Here is a 19,963-nt window from a genome sequence, read left to right as displayed (position 1 = left end):
ACTCGTTGCAGAAATATGGATCTAAATAATTAGAGAAATAGTAACTGTTCATATTCTGACCATATCAACACAACAAAAATGCCAATACTACCTAGATTAATTTATTTATTCAGTGCCATACCAAACTGCCAAAGGGTGACTTTTTACAGAATTAGAATAACAAAATTCAACTGCAGGACCAGAAGATCATGAATCTCAAAGAGAATATTGAAAAATGTGGTAAGGGAATATAATTTCACTGTAAGAAATGAGGAAAGAGATGCATTCAAAGAAATCTGGGAGTTTTATGAAAAGATGCAGAATAAAGTGAGAAGAAATGAGAATGGCTACAATTGTGTGAACAGATACTTCGAAGATACTTAAGTGAAATGCTCTGACCAAAGCAATAACTAATCATTATTCCAAAGGACTGATGATAAAGCACGCTTCCCAACTCTTGACAGAGAGGTTATAGACTAGAGGTGAAGAACAGGATAGACATTTTCAGACACTGCCAGTATCTGACTCAGCTTTGCTGACCAGTGCTTAATCGCTATAAAAAATTTTCTATTTTTGTAGAGGAAATATTGGTGGAGAGAAGGGCAAAGTATTGATAGTAATGTCACTATCACCTTCCCAAAAAGTAAATAAAGAATGAAGCAGAACAGAACAAGATTCGGAAGGAAAAACAGATAAACAAATCTTTGGAATCTTGGAACTAACATGCCGCCACAGGACTGGAAACTAGACTTGGAATTGGGAAGATCTGGGTTTGAATCATGCTTTGGCCACTCACTAGCTGTGTGACCCTGGGAAATCACTTACATTCTCTTGGCCTTCCAGTGCTAATCATATGCTTCCCACCTCCCCACCTGTCCTCACAAAATCAATCTGTATATAATAGAGATCCATGATTTCATACACAATCTTATTGTTTTGCTCTTTTTATATGAAGGTGTTAATGTTTGTGGGTGCTTAAGTTAAAAATAACAAAAAATAAATTTCAAAACTATTTCTAAAAAAATTAAAATGAAGCTCACTTATTTTAAAAAATAATTCCTTTGAAATGAATTCAGTCTTTTCTAACAAAAGCTGACATTTTTAGCTAAGAAGCCTAGTATGAATAAAAACAAAAAAAAAATCGAAAGAAAATCTAAATTACATTTTATCTATGTGATGATGCCCTCTTTCAATGCACAAGCCAGTTTTTGTTGCATCCAAGAAAGCAAAGAAAAAGAAGAGAAGGAATCTTTGACTAGGGAAGCCTTCTCTGACAATGACGACAAATATGCCGGTGTTTCTTTTTATTTTTTACACAGTAATTAAAGGTAGAAGATTTTACTTAATCAGAGAACATTTGCAACAATATAACGTTTCCTTTGACAATACCGTTAGAGCAAGAGCTTAACATCATTCACTAACTTCAAATCAACAATTGCCAAGTAAATAATGTATAATACTCAAGCTACTGCTTGATTCACTGATGAGATTCCTAACTCACAGAAATCTTGGTCTGAAACAGTGAATCAGAAAACCAAATGCCTTGTCAAGAAACTATTTTTCCATTTTAGAAAATATATGGAAGGTGTTTATGTTATTATTTGGAATTTAGGAACTAGGAAGATACCACCAAAAGACCAATAAATACAAGTTAAATCAGTCTCCACTCCCCAGGGAAAGGATGAATTAGAACAAAGTTAAAAGTAAGAAATATTCAAAGTTAAAGTTATAAGAAAATATAAGCCATTATCCTCCCTTCAAATACTTTATTTCTGTAGCTGGAAGAAGGCAATAACAAGCTTGCTTTTTCTGGGAGAAAAATTCTTTTAATGAAATGAGAAATAAACTGCATATTTACAAAGGAATAAAGAGCTCTAATTTTACATGCAAAAGATGTTCAATCTGCTTAGCAATTGTAGCTAAATGAGTAATAACATAATCATTTATATATGTTTATTGTTCTGAAATATATTCTACTTTGTAAATGCATAGAATTTTTTTTAAAGCACCAGATAAAGTAGCATCATCCTCGTTTTTTAGTTGAAGAAGAAGGAATCAATGATTTACTTGTGGTCCGTGAACGTTAGCAGAAAAGACAGTCTATTTAATATTCTGATCACTGTCTCTAATTTTGTCAGTATCACAGCATTTAGATCAGACCTGTACGATCTGCGTCCTGAGGGCACGCCAAGGAAATAGAGAGGATGTTTTCCTCTACATTTTTTGTGGGCTGCTTGAAAGCTGTTTGGTGTGCCACAAACAGCTCTGGGGCTGCAGGTTGTGCAGGCCCGGTTTAGATGGATCTCTGCCCTCACTGGTACTGTTATTTATGTAGAGTTGACCTACCCACCAAGTTTGAACTCCTCCTACTCCATTTAAAAATATCTTCAGGACAACAAGGTAGCAACTCAAGTTGTCTATCAATCATAGATTCTCAAACACTTTTCAATAGATAAGAAGCTGGAAAACATAACTAGCTCTCAGAAGTTAACCTTGATAATTTAAAATTATTAACACCTCCTACCCAACGAATAACCAACCACATTATACCACAGAATACTGTAATACATACCTCCATTCCACATCTAAGTCTTCGCTCATACTGGAGTCATCCTCCAGGTTATTGTTCCCATCCAGCATGAAAAATCCTGGGTGTACAAAATGGCTGACAGGGTCATTTTCCTCATCACTACTACTTTCAATTTCTTCATGGTATTGCAACCAAGGAATTTCTCCCTCTTCCAAGGAAGTCTGGTCCCTTTTACATTTTTTTTGTGGGGGAAAAAGGATATAATTTTAAAACTTATTATAAAAATGATTCTATTAAAATTCTGTCTGCAAAATGGATTTTAAATTTTAAAAAGAACTAGTGCTTTTCATATTCTATTGTTTCCTGCATCAGCACTACTACTTTTACAAGATTTATTTTCTTGACTACATACAAACAACTATAAATAACTGTAATGATATAGTGGAAAAATAACTGGATTGGAGTTCAGGAGACCGAGATTTCACTAACTGTAACAGTTGTGTGACCTTAGACAAGTCATGTAACTATTTAGAATTTGGTTTACTTTTCTACAAAAAGAGACTGGACCAGAATCAGGGGTGGGGAACCTGTCACCCCGAGGTCACATGTGGCCCTCTATATCCTCAAGTGCTGCCCTTTTATTAAGGGGATTTGTTTTGTGAAGTTTTGGACTCAGTCAAAGGGCCACATTTGAGAACCTAGAGGGCCACATGTGGCCTTGAGGCTGCAGGTCCCACTCCTGATAACATCCTTTCTGTATGTAACAAGCTATGGAGTCTACTCAAGAATTGTTAATTACTTCATATGTTGCATAAAGAAAAAAACCCCAATCACACTAGATAAAACAAACCATGTGTTAACAACAATTCTGAAAATGTAGTAAAACATTAGCATATCAATGTTTGCTAATTCAGAACTTGTCATGTTATGTCCATGAGGGTTCAGCTGACATTTACTTTTATTATATTTGGACATAAAGTTTATGCATGAGAGGTTATTTGCATAAGTAATGTGTACAAGACTGCATTAGGGAATCTTTAATCTACTTTAATGAACCTTTAAAGAACTTTTGTAGCATCAATTTACAGAAAAATAATGAATCCATCAACTATAAATGAGTTTTACCTTTGCACTACAATAAGGTCTACTGGACCCTCTAGTTGGCAATATTTTCTTAGTAATTATGGTGAAAATTCTATTTATCCTTCAGGGGAACAAAGTATATATATATACATATAATTTTACCTACATGGAACAATAAAACACAAATAATTTGAAATTTGGAATTTTCAATAATTTAGAATTTCCTCCTTGCCCTTGCCAGTAACCTTCTGACTCTAAATCAGTTTTACCCACGTACAAAAGTAGACCTGTGAGATCCCCTCCATGACGACACTTCCTTAATATATGCCAGTTATCAGATCTGTTATCATGAGTAATCTGAGAATCATCTGAATCTAGAATGATTAAAATTTTTTAAACTTCAAGGCTTCTTAAATTGAACTTAAAGTATAAATTTTTCTACTGCATTTTTTTAGAAATTCAAACCACTTTTAATACTATTGTAACACTGATGAAAGACAATTAAGATTTAAATATGCTTTTGAACAGTTGCCTATTTTCTCATTTTTCATTCTCCTCCAAGCCCCACTCTGTATACATACCAGATTTTAGGCAAAGTGTAAGTAAAATTCAGTACAGTAGAAAGAACACTGTCACAAAGCCTAGGTTAAAATTCACCTTTTAGGCTATTGACTACATCAACTCCAGCAATTCATTTAACCTCTAAGGGCCAATTTCCTCACCTGTAAAATGAAGGGGCTGGGCTAGATGGCCTCTAAGGTTCCTTTCAATTTCACTTCTGTGATTTTATTAATTTATACGAACATGTGGAAACAATTTGTCATGACAAGCTAACTGATCTAAATGTATATTCTATATACGCTCTGAAAATCTGAGTCATTGTTAATTAATAAAGTAGAAAAAAACATATTAGAGAAAACACAAGTAAAATTAGGGTGGGTTGAACAATATTGTTTGTGTCTGTATAAACTTGAAACAGGAAATATTTGGAAAATAAGATAAACTTATTTTGTCATAACAAGATTATTTACAAGTTTGGTTCTTATGATTATTGAATATCAGTAGGCTTTTAAATCATAAACGTCAGGGATGTCATACCCATGATCAGAAACCCACTCCAATATCTACATAATAGTTAATAAACACTTATTAATCACCTATTATGTCCCAAGCACTGTCTGGGGATATAAAGGAAAAAGACGGTCCCTGCCCTCAAGGAGCTCACAATGGAACAGGGAAAACAATGCATAAAAAGAAGCTGAGAAAAGGGGCAGGGAAAGGGAGAGAAGGGAAGATGGGCATCTGGGCCCCCATCCCTTCCTTCCCTCCTTAAATGGAGGATTTGGATTTCCAGATGACCATCTACTACCCAGTCCAAAAAGGATGGAGCAGCCCTAGGAGCAGGGAGGAGTTAAGAGTTTCAAAGTTGAGGAGATCTTGTAGAAGGTGAATTTCTGGAGAGGATGATGAAGTCCAGGAAAACAGCCAGGTGGGAAAAGATGATATACATTGGTAAAACCAATCCTCTCCACTCTATCCCCAACACCAAACTACCATGCAGTGTATTTAGACTATGACCCTCTACTCCATCCCTCTCAACCCAGATCACATTACTGCTGTGGTAGGTACCCAGAAAGATGGCCTTACTGCTCTGGAGCCATGTAAGAGCTAGTAAGAGCCATGCCCTATCTGCCTTTTAATTTCCAGTAGGTCACAGTAAGTTCCACAGGATGAGTGGATATAGATGAGTTGTGATCAACACTGCAACTCTCATTACATTATCTTTTTCCCAAAATTCACTCTGATTTTTATACAGCATTACTCTCCTTCTGCTCTCCTAGGCCCTCAACCTCTTCATCATTCTTCACTTTGCAATCAACTCAAAGTACTCTCTTCAAAGTTAACATCAACCTCTTAACCTTCTAATGACCAAATCCTATAGCTGCTCCTCTCATCCTTCTTGACCATCTTGCAGCATTTGACACCGTTTACTACCCTCTTCTCTTTGATACTGGCTCTCTTCTATGGGTTGCTAAAAAAAAATGTTACCAATCAAAACTCTCACTTTTATACTTAATATGAAATTATTTTAGAACTTATTTGTTCGTCCAAATCAATGCCATCAGGAGGGTGATGCAAGTGAATTGCATTTCAGTGAGGCAGGGCAGTGCAAAGTTATCAACCTCACTCTCTCCTCCAGTCATTTGAGTACAGTGGCAAGACACAGGTCAGGATGGCTAGAAATGGCCCCAGATGCAGTGAGAGACCTTGACCTTTATAAGCTAAGGTCTTTCCTAGGTCTCAGTTTGTTGGAGGTAACACCGATTCAGGGCTAGGTAAGAAACGAGGCAAAAGATGGCTTAGTTTGCCTATTCAAAAAGAAAAAAATATATCTGGAAAGGGAAGACCCTCAGGGTTTCTGGCCACAATACAAACAACTGCTATTTATACTCACTACTCTGAGCAATCAAAACCTAAACAAGGACCAAGTAAGATTTGAATTGACACCTACTATTGACAAATCCGTACCAGTCAGAGTAATTTGGGTTTAAGGCACAGTAAAGTAGCTCCCTTTGAATCACAACAGGCTTTATGAAAGCCTGGTTTTCCAGAGTTCTATTTAATGAAACCATGACTGATACTACATGGGATAAAAGAGTTAATTGTCCTAGTTTTTTGGGGGGTAAATAAATAAGGAAGAGGAAAAATAATCTAGTCCCTGAGATACATTGTGAGGTTTAAGTGTCTTCAAAATTCAGAGTTTTAATAGATTTTAAACTAATTTAATACAAATATGAAAAATATGCATCACTTTCTATTTAGTATTCAAGAATAATAATGGCATCAGGATAGCTAAAAATTTAATAGCCAAATTTCAACAAAATTTTGAACAATTTGTGGACAGGATCGAAAAACGAATGTCATGACTTATTAAGTGCAGCCAAAGGTGTGCTTCCACCATTTGTACTTATGTTTATTTTTAAGGTATTATAACCACTTCAACCAGGAATGTAATAAAAAAGAACCTGGAACCAGACATTCAGATCACTACGGCAAAGTATTAAATGAAGATTTTCAAAAACATGAAGTGTGCTTATCACAGCGACTGGTGCATGGATGGTGCTTAATAAATATTTGTCAAATTGAACCGAATAACTGAGGAGTGAAGGAAGAGCTGCTCAATTCTTAATTTATTTCTCTTTTTTTCTGCAAAGGGGATTGATATACATGCTAGAAATGACAAAAAAGTGCTAACAGGGAACTGACAACTAAGAAAAGTAAGGGGATAGAAAAAAACACCCAGATGAACTACAAAGTATTGAAAGAAATGGTGTGTGTGTGTGTGTGTGTGTGTGTGTGTGTGTGTGTGTGTGTGAATCTGGAGTATTCTTTGAAAAACAATGTAGAATGGAGAGGTATTGCGTAGGACTGGAGGGCAAATACTGTCCTAAAAAAAAAAAAAAGAAAATAGAACCTTGAAGATACAGGCCATCTAGAAAGCTTGATTATGATTCTTAGCAAAATTCTAGCGTTTCATCATCAGAACTTCATCAAGTACAGGTGGTCCTTCTACACTACACTCATTTCACTTTTTGGCAACGATACTAGAATGTCTAGAATGTTAGATCAGGGAAATATAGCAGCCATAGTCTTGTATATTTTTAGCAAAGTATTGGCAAAAATCAAGTTATTTGTGTGGAAAATATGATAACATGAACTAAACAATATCATAATCAGACTCAGAACAGATTGAATGTTCGGAACTACTCATGAAGGGCTTGAAGATGACTTGGAAAGAAGTCTGCAGTGCAGTGCCCCAGGGATCTATGCTTGTCCTTTTACTGACATTTTAAAAATCAAGCATATGGATAAAGTTACAGATGTCACACTTATTAAATCTGCATATGGCACAAAGCTGGGAAGAACAGCTATTCTGCTGACAGCTAGCATCCAAACATACTAGACTGACAGTCAGGATCTAAAAAGATCTTGACAGGTTGAATCCAGTAAGATAAAATTTAACAGGAATAAATGTATGCTTGGGTACAAAAAAAACAACTTCACAAGTACAAGATGGGAGAAACATGGCTTTACCAGACGATCTGAAAAAGATCTGGGGTTTAGTGGAAGCTGATATGATAAACAAAAAAGCTAATATGACCTTAGTGTGCATTAATAAGACAGCTTCCAAGAATAAGTACCTGATAGCCCTGCTGTATCTTATCAAGGCTTGAATCTCATGAAGATACCACAACCTCATTTTAAGGGCATTATAAGCTGAAGAGTGTTCAGAGGAAAGCAGGCATAACAGTGACGGGACCTGAGTTCATGCCATCAGAGCACTGACCAAAGGACAAGAGAATGTTTACCCTGGAGAAGACTCAATGGAATATCATAGCTGCCTTACGATAGGAAGGGCTGTCATATGGACGACTGACATTTATTCTTCTTTCCCCAGAGGGAAGCATTAGAAACAATAGGTAAAATGTGCACAGGCAGGTCTGCGCTTGACTTAATGTTAAACCAGATAATTAGAACAGTGAAACGGATTGCCTTAGCAGGCTATTGTTTTCCTTTCATCAGAAGTTTTCAAGAAGTCAGATGACTTTATGTTGAGTAAGTTGTAGTGGGGGGGGGGGGAGGGGGCACAGAATCTTGTATGTCTGATTTGCTTGTGACTATTCATACCACTCCCCCCTCATCCGCACGTTTCTCTGTTCAGGCTGATAAATTTTTATAACAGATTGTGTGTTCAATCTTTGTTTCAGAAGAAAGTGAGGTTCATCTGAGGCCTATTGTCATTACCATCCATGTGGGACGCTTCTTGGCAGTTCAGGACGAGGTATGAGGGACATCACAGTCCCTTAGACTTAGATTATTTTCCTGATCTGAGTGCTGTGACAGTGCTGGTTGCTGCCTGAGGCTGACCACTACTCTTGAGGGCTTCCTCAGGAGAGTTCTCTGTTCTTGCTACTTCTGGACAAAGAACCTTCAGGCTATACATGTCTCTGGTTATCTCTGATCATGCTGAGACTAGCTTTGTTTGAAGGATTCCCTTTATTATCACCCATGGGCTGACCTTCTGTGAAGTTCAGAGGATGAAAAATGTCACTGTAGTTTCTCATTAGATTTTTTTTTTTTTGGTCAGTATTCGCTCTAATTCAAACTTTGCTTTTCTTATTGCCTCTATGAAGTCTTAGTCTCTCCTGAGCGCCAATTCAGCATCATCAACTTTCTATTGGAAATTTGGAACTACTGGCATCTCATACTTAATATCTACCAAATAGAACTCATCATTTCCATTCCTTTCCCAATCTATCCTTCTTCTGATCTACTTTATTATTAAAGCACTACCATTCTTTCAGTCTCCTAGTGTTATACATGATGCCTCATTTTCATCCACCCCAAATTGCAGTTACCAAATCTTATGGTTTCTCACCTTCATACCAACTCTTGAATTCATTCACTTCTCTCTATATACAAAGTCACCATTTTAATTCAGGCCTTCATAACTTTTAAAAAACTTTAAAAACCCCTGTATTTGTTTTAACGAGCCAAAATCTGTCTTCTCACACCCCTTCACCAATATTTCCCCTCTCCCAACTAAGAATATAAGAAAAACAAACCATCATAGTCAAACATTTCTACATTGGCCATGTCAAAAAAAATGGTCACATTTTGTAGTCTGAGACCTTTACCACCCTCAAGAGACAGGAGGCATGTTTCATTGTTAGTCTTCTGGAATTGAGGCTGGTCATTATACTAAGAGTTTAGCATAACAGTATACCATCACATTTATACACTATAATTTGCTCTTCTATTCCCCAATTTATGGGCATTTCCTTCAAATTCCCATTCTTTGTGACTTTCAAAAAGAGCTAGAAATATTTTTGTACATCTTTAGAGTTTGTTTTGCTTAGTACTTATCCCTCTTTTAATCTACACTTCCTCTAATTTTCTACTGGATGGAACATATTTCTATACACAACTGTATGTATATTCTTCTCTCAGTTCTGATGAGCAAGGTTTAAGTGTCAGCTGTTCCTCTTTCTCTCCTCCCTATTCATAAAGATGTCTTATCTACTTGGGCACTCTGATTAGAAGAAAATTTTCCCTAACTTCCCTTTGCCCTCAACCCAGTATCATCTTCTTCCCTTATCTTTCCATTTTTCTAAAATCATAAAGCCACGTCTTGCCTAATTGGACTCAACGATCATGAAAGAGCTTCTCCAAAACTAAACATGCCAAAGTTTATCTTTGTTTAGTCCTTTAAAATCATTGTTCATTCGTATTTACCTTGTTATGTTTCTCTTCATTCCTGTGTTTCAGCTTCAAAGTTTCTGTGTAGCTCTGGTCTTTTTATAAGGAATGCTTGGAAGTCCTGTTTCACTAAAGGTCCATTTCCTCCCCTACAAATACACAAGGTTTTCCAGGTTCTTCTTGATTATAAGCTGATATCTCAGCTCCTTTATAGCAGTAGCTGCTCAATCATGTATGATCTTGACTGTGGTTCCTCAGTACTTTTTCTTTTTCTGGCTGCTTGCATTATTTTTTCTTTGACCTAGAAGCACTGGGTTTTGACTATCATGTTCTTGGGAGTATTGGGGGACAGTTTCTTTCAAGAGGTGATTGGTGGATTCTTTCTATTTCTATTTTGCCCTCTGATTTTAAGAGATCTGAGTAGTTTTAAGATTTCTTGAAGTAGGATGTTTAGGTTCTTTTTTTGCCATAGCATTCAGGTAGTTCAAGGATTCTTAATTTTTTACCCTTTATCTTTTTTCCCTCCACATCAGTTGTTTTTACTGTGAAATATCTTTGTTTACAAAAGACCTTTGACTTCATTTTAATATTTCTTATTGCTGCATGGAGTAACTGGTTTCTATTTGGCCCATTCTAATTTTCAAGGAGTCTGTTGTTTGGGCAAAATTTTATATCTCCTGTTCCAGGTTGCAAACTCCCTGTCCAATTCTTCCTTCTAGAGTTTCCATTTCTTTTCTAATTTCTCCCTTAAAGTACTCGAATTTTATTCATTAAAAACATTTAAAAACTTTAAACACACACACACTTCATGTCCCCCAGGAATTCTAGGTGAATTTTTGTCAAAGCCGCATTTTTCTTCAAGGCTTGTAGATGTTTTGAAGTCATTCTCTTCTTCTGGGTCAGTATCCTGGCCTTTCTTGATACTATAATAGCTCTTTATAGAGTGATTCTTTTCCTGTTTGCTCATTCTTTCAACCTACTTCCTAACTTCAGGCTTGATGTTAGGGATAGGCTTTGCTGTATTTCTGGAGGGAAGTTCTGGGCTGATTCTCTCATTATTTCCTGCCAAGTGTTATTAATCCAGCACAGGTAATGAGGGACAGATAAAGAAACTTATCAACGCTCCCCAAATGGTCACATCTAGGGAAAAGTCTGATTGCTCACTTCCCGTCCCCAATTCCAGTTTGAGTTATTAAAGTTCATGACCTGAACTCATATCTAAGTATGCGTAGATTGCTGCTAGACAAAGTTTCTATCAGTTCTGTGGGTTCAGAATAGCAGAAGTGAAGGGTCCCCTTTGTTCTGGCATTCCAGTCATGTTTTTTTTTTTTTTCAGGCTTGGTTAGATGCTGGAAATGAGACCTCATTCTGTGATTGGGGTCAGAGAATAAGAGCCACACTGCTGCTTCTGAACTTCCTTTCTTAGTATGCTGTCCAAGTCCTCCTTACCTAAGAACATACTCTTTCTGGGCAGATCCCGTTCTCAAGTCTGTTCTGGAGATGTGACCCAGAACTTGCCAGTGAGTGACAAAACTGCTAGCTGGCACCTGACCTGGCTGTGGTGTCTCTGTAGGGTTCAGAAGTATCCTGATATGGGTTGAGCACCTCCTCTTGACCTGTTGCACAGCCTCTCCACAGGTACTGAAGTGTTCCTTGTGAGGGGTATTCCTGGACTGACCATGTTTCTAATGTCTGCAGACTTCTCTCTGTCTCCTTATGTCAAGTTGAAATGGACAAATGACTCAATGTAGCTTTTTTTCTGATTTCTCCATCAGGATTCAGTCTAGAATATTTTCTAAATCTGTTGGAAGGAATTTTATGGAGAACTCCTTGTAACAGTTCCTAGCACTCTGCCATTTTGGCTCTGCCTCTGCCTTTATCACTTTTCAGATGGGCTATTGCAATAGTCTCTTAAGGAGCCTATTTAAAGTAGCAATTAGTTCTAAAGTAACATTAAAGCTCTGAAAAAAATCAAATGCTTTTTAAAGTAAATTTTAAAATGCAGTATATTCATGTATCTTTTACACCTTTTGGTCAATTATGTGATTGAAAGGATATGGTCTACAGCAAATGTATCAAACAAATGCAGCTTGGACCACATGTGGCCCACAACACTCTTGAGTACAGTCCAAACAACATTAAAATGTAATTGGGAAATATTTAACAAAATAAATAAAAATATAGTTAAACAGATAACATTACATTTTAAAACTAAGTCAATGTTAGGCCCACAAGGATCCTTGTGTGGTTTAGTGGCCCTCATTCCTATTTGAATTTGACACCACTAGTCTACAGCTGAATATGATTTGTGAAAATTCCTTTTTTTTTTTAAAACAACACAATTATCGAACATGCTTGCTGTTTGTTATGGATTTTTCTCAAAGATTTGGCAGAAATGGGGAATTATAGGCATACAAGTTCATGTTTGTTTGCCTCTTAGGAAAATAAGACCCCATTAAGGCATGCCTCAAATTTCTGTCGCCTCCAGAAAAGATTTCCTCTATGTATACATATTTGGTAAAGTCCAACTGTTGCTCTCATCTTTGAGTATTTCAAAAAAGTGTGGTTATATTTCTCCATGAAGTTCACTGAGGACTAAGGAGTTAGAAGATAAATTTGGGGGCAACTCTGTTATTCGTGGGGGTAAATGTTATAAAAATCTGTGTAGATTAAAAAATATAAAACTTTAATGGAGTCAATCCTGTGTTACTAAAATAATTATTAATATTAATTATAACTAATACACTACATATCTATAGCAATCTACATAATTGAAAGCACTTTCTTACACAGTTAAATCATCTGATAACTCTACTACAAGTTTCCCCTACTAGTCAATCACAATAAACTGAATCTTCTTGACTGACAGGTGACAACCACTGTACTCCTCCATTTCAATAGAATGTAAGGTCTTAGGTGTAAGGACTGTTTTGTTTTTGTATTGTCATCCCTGGCATAGTTCCTCAAACATAGTACAGATAAGACAAATGCTTGCCGAACCAAATGGCATCTGGATAATTCCAATGTGTCTGTTTTTTTTTAAATGTTTTAGGTAAACAGATAAGTTTGTTCAAAGAAATAGTTAGAGATGGTTGCTCCACATAACAGACAATACAATAAAAACTCAATAAGATCCTAGGGCTCAGAGCAAAGACACAAAGCAAGCAGAATGAAAATTACTTTAATTAACATAATTTGTGGCAGTACAATACAGTGGATAAAGGACTAGCCTCTACTAAAGACGTGGGTTCAAAGTCTGCTTTGACATACACTGGTTACATGACTCTGTCTATAAGGTTGCAAAGCAGTTGCCAGGATGCATGGCAGAAGGAGTTTCCTAACCAGAGAGTTCCCTACACAGAAAAATTCAGATTTGAAACAAAAATCCTCCAACCCACAATTGTGACAAAGTGCAAATTTAGGTCAAAACACAATTTTATGCCTGTTTTATCTACACACTAAGTACGAAATCTTGAAGTAATGCATTGATAGAACAGTAGAAAGAAACCTATATTTAGAGTTGAAAGAACTAGGGGTGAATTCTGGTTTTGTTTCCACGTGTATCCTTGATCAAGTTTCTAAGTTTCTCCAGGTCTGTTTCCTTAGCTATAAAATAAAAAGATAGCCTAGAAGGGACCTAGTTCTAAATCTATGAGCAAATGCCAATGAATCACTGATCCCATCAGTGTCTTTCTCCACTAGTACAGATTGCTAACCAACCATGCTTTCTATCTGTGCTGATTCTTGTCCATGATATCTCACAGATTTTTCTCTGACCCAATGTTTAGAAGAGTTTCCTTCAGGTCTTTTATACAAGTAAAGAATTTTTTTTGGAGGGGGGAAAAGGTTTAGGGGAAAGAGAGACAAATGCCCTCTGTATAACTAATCTCTCACTTTCACTACAGAACTGACCTATCTCATTTTATGCTCATACATTTTGTTGATAATAATCATTATGTCACTTCTTACAAGGAAGTAATCTAATAAAATTCAATTAAATTTCATTTAAGTGCCTACTATGTTCAAGGCATTCAAAAAGACAACATGACAGAATGGAGAGGTGGCTTTGGTGTCACAAAAAATTGTGCTTAAGTCCTGCCTCTGACATGCAATATTTATTTAACCACAGTAAAATCATTTGACTTCTAAGTGCTCCAAGCAAGTTAATAATATTTTAAGTTACTAACAAGTTGCTGACAAGCACTGGACAGTTATGATACAAAGAAAGAAACAAATAAAAATTCCTACTCAATTATGGGTCCAGGTTAACATTCCTCTGCAGAGACATACAGAATAATTTTATAATTCAAAGGACTCGCCACTCTATTAAATATCACAGTACTGGCCTTCAGAACATTTCATTAATTTACTCTGCTCTACAGAGACTGTCATCCCTACTTGTCTTGAATAATGATGAATCTCACTGAGGAGGCAAACTGATATTTGGAGACTTGATGCAATGATCTTAGCATTGATTAAAAAGAGGAACATCTGCAGTAACTCACTATGTAAAAGGAATTCCTCTTCCATCTTGATCCTGGCACCACATAGCCTCTGTGGTAAAAAAACGCTTGACAAATATTTAGCTCCCTGTTTTAGCACTTGACCCTGATGCCTTGCTTAACCTATATAGCTGTGTTACCAAGGAATCTTATGAGATTTAATACAATATAAGGCTCATTGTTGGAAGGTACACTTTAAAGTTCTATGCCATTCTGCTGATTCAAATGCTATTTTGAGAGAAACAAAAACACTGAAGAATTTTGTATTCTCTGTACCTGTCAGTGCCAACTTTGTGACACTGTGTAGATGTGATCTGAAAACAGAAAAATTTGTAAAAGCTCACCTATTTCTTTCACATTTTCATCAAGGATCCCCCTTTGATCTGTATATAAACCATTTTCATAAAGATGAAAAAAGTAAGTGTGGGAGTTGATATTTATTGGTGTCTTCCTTAATGCCTTTTTTGAACATTAATATTATCTATGATATATATATGTATATCCTGTGATATTATGTATGAGATACAAAAATCAGAAAATAAGTTACACTTAAGTACTTAACACTTAGATTTCATGTATCTAGAGCTACCTCCTAACTAGCAAAATGCCAACCTTGACTGCATACTCTAAACTACAGCTTTTAAGACTACAGTCTTAATTGGGACAGCTTGGACTCCCCTCCACACTTAGGCCACCCTGTTTCTATTGTCCAAGGCCCTAAAATCACTGAAGCCTTATCTTCTGCTTCCTCTCTCTTGGCTCAAATTACCACCTTCTCCTCATTCCTGAACCTCCCAGTAGTTTTCAGCCAGGAAAATCCAGAGTCAGAGCCAAGGCCATGGGCAAACCATGGATCATCCACCCATGGAACTCCTTGGAAGAAGTTATGATGCAGATGAATAATGCAGCTTCTCATTAATCAAACTTCTAGAGATCACATCTGCTGTATCAAGCTAGGTAGAAGAGCTTGGATTCAATCAAAGTATTAACACTGTATGTTTCCTTAAAACACACCAGGGTTTTCTGAAAGATGGCTATTAATTTCCTGAAAACTGAAAATGAATTAGAAGCTGGAATACTTACTGCTTTAGGTAATTGGGGATAAGGGTGGGAAAGAAATGCTATCCATATAATATCTGTATCTTTCCCACATATGATATTTGTACACATAAACGTACAGGACTTTATTTCCAACTGTTCTGAATATCTACGGGACTTTTGTTTTTTAACTGAATAATAAGACTTTACTTCCTAATGTGGTTTTCCTGCTTTAAAAAGGAAAAAAAAAGACTTAATTTTTACTACAGATAATATTTAATCTTTTTTCTGCATTACTTCATGTAGACTAAATTTTGATAAGTTTATTTTACTTTTAAAGGTAAGGTAGTTTTGTTTGTGATAATCAGAATTATAACAGCTCAGAGTCTTACAATGTTTTAAAGTTTACAAATAATTTTTTCTCACAAAAAGCTGCCCTTGGGACTAGGTAATACAGGTATTGTATTTTAGTGCTTCAGGAGATCTGTGATCTCAATGTGGATACTCCCTCCAACAATATAGATTACAACCAATCTATCTATAGCTTTTCCTCCTGTGTGCCTCTTATTCATGTGCTCTCAGAGACCTATTGGAGACAGTGAGAGAAATGCTGGAGGTCTTCCTCTAGGTCTTTTAACAGTTCCTGTGCAGTACCCAGGGTTCACTTTTACTACTTGACTGGCTTACTTTCCTTTCTGATGATGCATCTCCTAGATACTTATAGATGTTATAAATAAGCATTTTTAAAAGCATAGATGATGGTTAATGAAGAAAACTTTTTATGACACTTAAGACTTCATTTAAAACATTTTTAAAGGTTGCATGGGAAGCTTGCATATTTCTTTCCCACGTGCTTTCTTCTCTATGTAATTGCACTTTTTACTGATTAGAGTTTGTTATATTTGATCCTTATGTACTGCTATTTTGAAAAATGCCTCATTGCTCTTAGGGTTTCATGGTATTACTTAATTTTTGTTTTTATTTCTTCAAATTTTAAAAAAATAAGTTTTAATTAATGTCTTCTGTTTCTTACATCTTCATGGTTATCCAAAGTATCCTTCTCCCTCTCGTAGAGAACTATCCCATATGACAAATAGCATTTTCTTAGAGGAAAAAAAATCAGCACAACTGACTGATACATTGAATAAGTCCGAAACGTGTAACATGCAGCATCTGTGGCTCTACCACTTTCATAAAGGAGCAGGTTGGGGGAATCCTCTCATATCTCTTCATTTGTGTTGTTTAAACTTTATAATTTTGTTACCATTCACTTCTGGTTTTTCGGGGGATATGTGGTTTTTTTCACGTACATTGTCATAGTTGTGTATAAAATGTTTCTTGGCTCTTACTTCGCTATGAATTGGTTCATATAGATCTTTCCATGTTTCTTTGTATTCATCATACGCATAATTTCTTACAGCAAATTAGTATTTCATTACATTTATACAGTATAATTTGTTTAACCATTCCCCAAATGATGGGTATCTATTTTGTTTCTAATTCTTTTCCATCACAAAATGTACTACTATAAATATTTTGGTTGACTAAAGTTTGAACTGATATATTTCCTTTGTATACAAGAGACACTTTTCCAAACCTAAATGCTGCAAAAAGTTTAATTCCCCAAGTCAAATAATAAAAGAGACTTCAGAGTGTGGCTCTGACATTTTTTAGATGGTTGTAGATAGTCTATGTTTTTCTTGAAATATAATTGTTCCTATTCTTTTACTTTTTTTATTGAAGCATTTATATATTACGTACGTGCCTTAAGAGGTTCACTCTCAAATACATAATATATTTTATTAATTAAAGTGAAATATTTCTTTTCAAATAGTTTAATATTTTGTTGGTAATCAACAGAAGCAATGACAATTTTTGTGAATTTATATTGCATACTACTACTTTAATGTTACCTTGATTATTTTTTTGATTAGCCAGAATTCTATAAGTAAACTATCCTCTCATCTGAAAGAATAGAAAATTTGCCTCCTTTTTACCTATGCTTATTTTGCCTTAATTTATTTTGCTAACTTACTGTTATGGCTAGTATTTTTAGAATTATGTCAAACAAGAGTGAGATCACGGGAATCTTTGCTGCACCCTGACGTGTAAGTTGCAATAAATAACAAACCAGGAATTATGAAAAGATTAAACATTTAAATTAATAGAAGTGCCAAAGATCTACTACATCTGCTAAGATCCTTCTTTAGATTTCTGATGGATCTGACTGAAAGACACGCCGACATCAACCTACAATTATTGTCTTATTATGGTCAGTTAGCCATCCTTTTAGGTACTTCCATGCTATATGACATCTGGTATGAAAATAGGTGTGTGTGTGTGTGTGTGTGTGTGTGTGTGTGTGTGTGTGTGTGTGTGTGTGTGTCTGTTTGTCTCTAAGTGTACTTAACACTGATACTGATTCACTAACTATGCTGCTTTTAAACCTAACAGTTTTCTCATTTGTTTCTCAAGAACATTTTATTGTTGTCTTATCCAAAATAATCACCACTTCTATTTGTTTTTATTCAGCTGAAGCATAAATTTTCTTTCCATCCTTTATTTTAACTTCATATGAATTTTAAAGTTTTAAATGAGTTTATTGTATGAAACAAATTTAGGATTTTAGTTTTGAAGTAATTTTGCAACTTTCCTTTTTTACGTTAAGTTCTGCTTATTCAAGGTTAAAATAGCTAAGTTTGTTTTCCCTTCATCAAATTCTATGATGTTAATTTTTTTTTTTAAATTTGCATTCATTGCCTGCAGTTTATGTTGCAAGAAGTCATACATGGTCTCATCTGTCTTCCTCAGCCAAGGCTCATTACTTCCCTTCCTACTTCAGACTCAAATCACTGCATTAAAAAAAAAAAATCCACCCTAGGCTGTTGTGGCTAGCTTTACAAGAAGTAATCCATGTAGTAACCTCCCAGAAGAAACCTCCATCGTCCTTTTCTCAGCCCAGATAAGCACACAGCTAACGAGTTCTCCTTTCCAAATCCAGTCCATTTTTTTTATGAATATCCTTCACCTTCACCTTGATTTTAAGGAAGTATTTAAAGCAACTTTTTCTGCCCACCTTCCCTCCTCTCCTCTTAGACACTTTTGTGTCTAATCACCCAAGACCAGATATTGTTCTCTACTACCTTCAATAACCCATAGACAAGGTGGAACTACCAAGGAAAAATGATCTTGTGTGTTTCCTTTTAGCATGTACTGACCAATTTCCTAGAACTTTCAAACTATTTTGACTTGTTCACCTTTTTTAAGTTCCTTTTGCCCAATAAGTTTGTATTTCAAAATTCTGTTCACCTTTGTTTTGTTTAGAAAGCCTAGAAGTCATTCTATTAAAAATCCATCTTTTCCCCATATGCTTTTGCTTTTTCCTCCTAGGATTACAGAGGTATAAGCTAAATAACCATTGAGGGTTTATTAGAGGATTATCTTTCATTTTTTATTTTCTATTAGTCTTGTATTATTCAGACTGGTGTCCTTTGGTAAGTGAGCTGTCTACATCTTGTTGCTTCAAAGACTTTTTCTTTGACTACCAAACTTTGGAGCTTGGCATCTGTATTCCTGGATGAATTAAAGCTAGGGTTCCTCTTTGTGGCTAGCCTATTTATATTACTGAACTGCACTCTGTCCTCTAAGTTTTAATTCTTCTGACCAATTTCCTTTTGCTATTTACTGAAATACACTTCTCTTTTTTGGTTTCATTGTGTTTTTCTGAGGACCAAGGATCTTTAATATTCCTTCAGTGAACTCTTTTGTCAGTTACTTTGGTTTGTAAAAATCCCATATAGTCTTCTAATTTTACTGAGTTTTGATCTTCTCTAACATTTTTTGTTATGTCTATATATTTGTTTTTCATTCTTTTCCTACTGTTATTTTAAATCTTTCAACCTTCTGTATGTATGGTTTATTTCTAGAAACTGGAAAAAAAGTTCATGAGCATTACAAAATGTATTTGATCCTCCGAGAATTGCTGGTAGTAATTCAAAAAGTACTTGAAACAAATTTGAATAGTCTGGTAGCTGTTCCAACTTTGTGGATTCTTTATTCCTCCAGATGTAGACCATCAATTCTATTGTCAAGTTCTTTTTAATACCTCTAGATTTAATCTGAATCTGTTCCTTTAATTATTATTAATGTTCCTTTAAGTATTGGCATTGAGCAAATTCTGGGGTACAGTAGTTTCCTTGTCCTTTCTCGAATGTGTAACAGCAGTCATGACAGTTATTTCCATTTCCTGCTGAGCCTTTTACCTCTCAGTCTTCATGACATTACGAAGTCTTTCTTTCTTACTCATTTCTTTAGTCTCTCCATTGATTTTTTTCATGAGATTTTCATTATGAGTTTTCTTTCCTTTTTCCTTTGTTCTTTCAATTTTTTGGAACATTTCTTTTGGTTTTGAGTTGATAGATAGGAAAGGAGTTTGATATAAAACATTTTACTCAACATTTTGTCACATTCTCCCATAAAAGCATGCTTTTTACAACACTAATCTTTGCAAACTTTTTACAAGTGCTTATTCATGATGGAAACTTGTGTTTTCAGAGAGAGAAAAGATAGA

At 35.5% G+C, this 19,963-nt stretch overlaps 1 protein-coding gene across 12 annotated transcripts in view; it reads right to left on the bottom strand.

Moving 5' to 3' along the window:
• PJA2 (praja ring finger ubiquitin ligase 2) overlaps positions 1 to 19,963 on the bottom strand; it is a 132,300-nt gene that overhangs the window by 29,218 nt on the left and 83,119 nt on the right. For 9 of the 12 annotated variants that reach the window (XM_072597249.1, XM_072597253.1, XM_072597255.1 and 6 more), the window contains one exon: positions 2,552 to 2,737. The exons of the other annotated variants lie outside the window; for them this stretch is intronic. In XM_072597249.1, the coding sequence (XP_072453350.1) occupies positions 2,552 to 2,737 (186 nt within the window). The remainder of the gene's footprint in view (positions 1 to 2,551; positions 2,738 to 19,963) is intronic. 12 annotated transcript variants of the gene reach the window in all.

This window comes from Notamacropus eugenii, chromosome 3, assembly GCF_028372415.1.
Source record: "Notamacropus eugenii isolate mMacEug1 chromosome 3, mMacEug1.pri_v2, whole genome shotgun sequence".
Classification (NCBI taxonomy): Eukaryota; Metazoa; Chordata; class Mammalia; order Diprotodontia; family Macropodidae; genus Notamacropus; species Notamacropus eugenii.
Note: the sequence above shows the minus strand (reverse complement) of the source record. Positions and strands in the feature narration are given on the sequence as shown.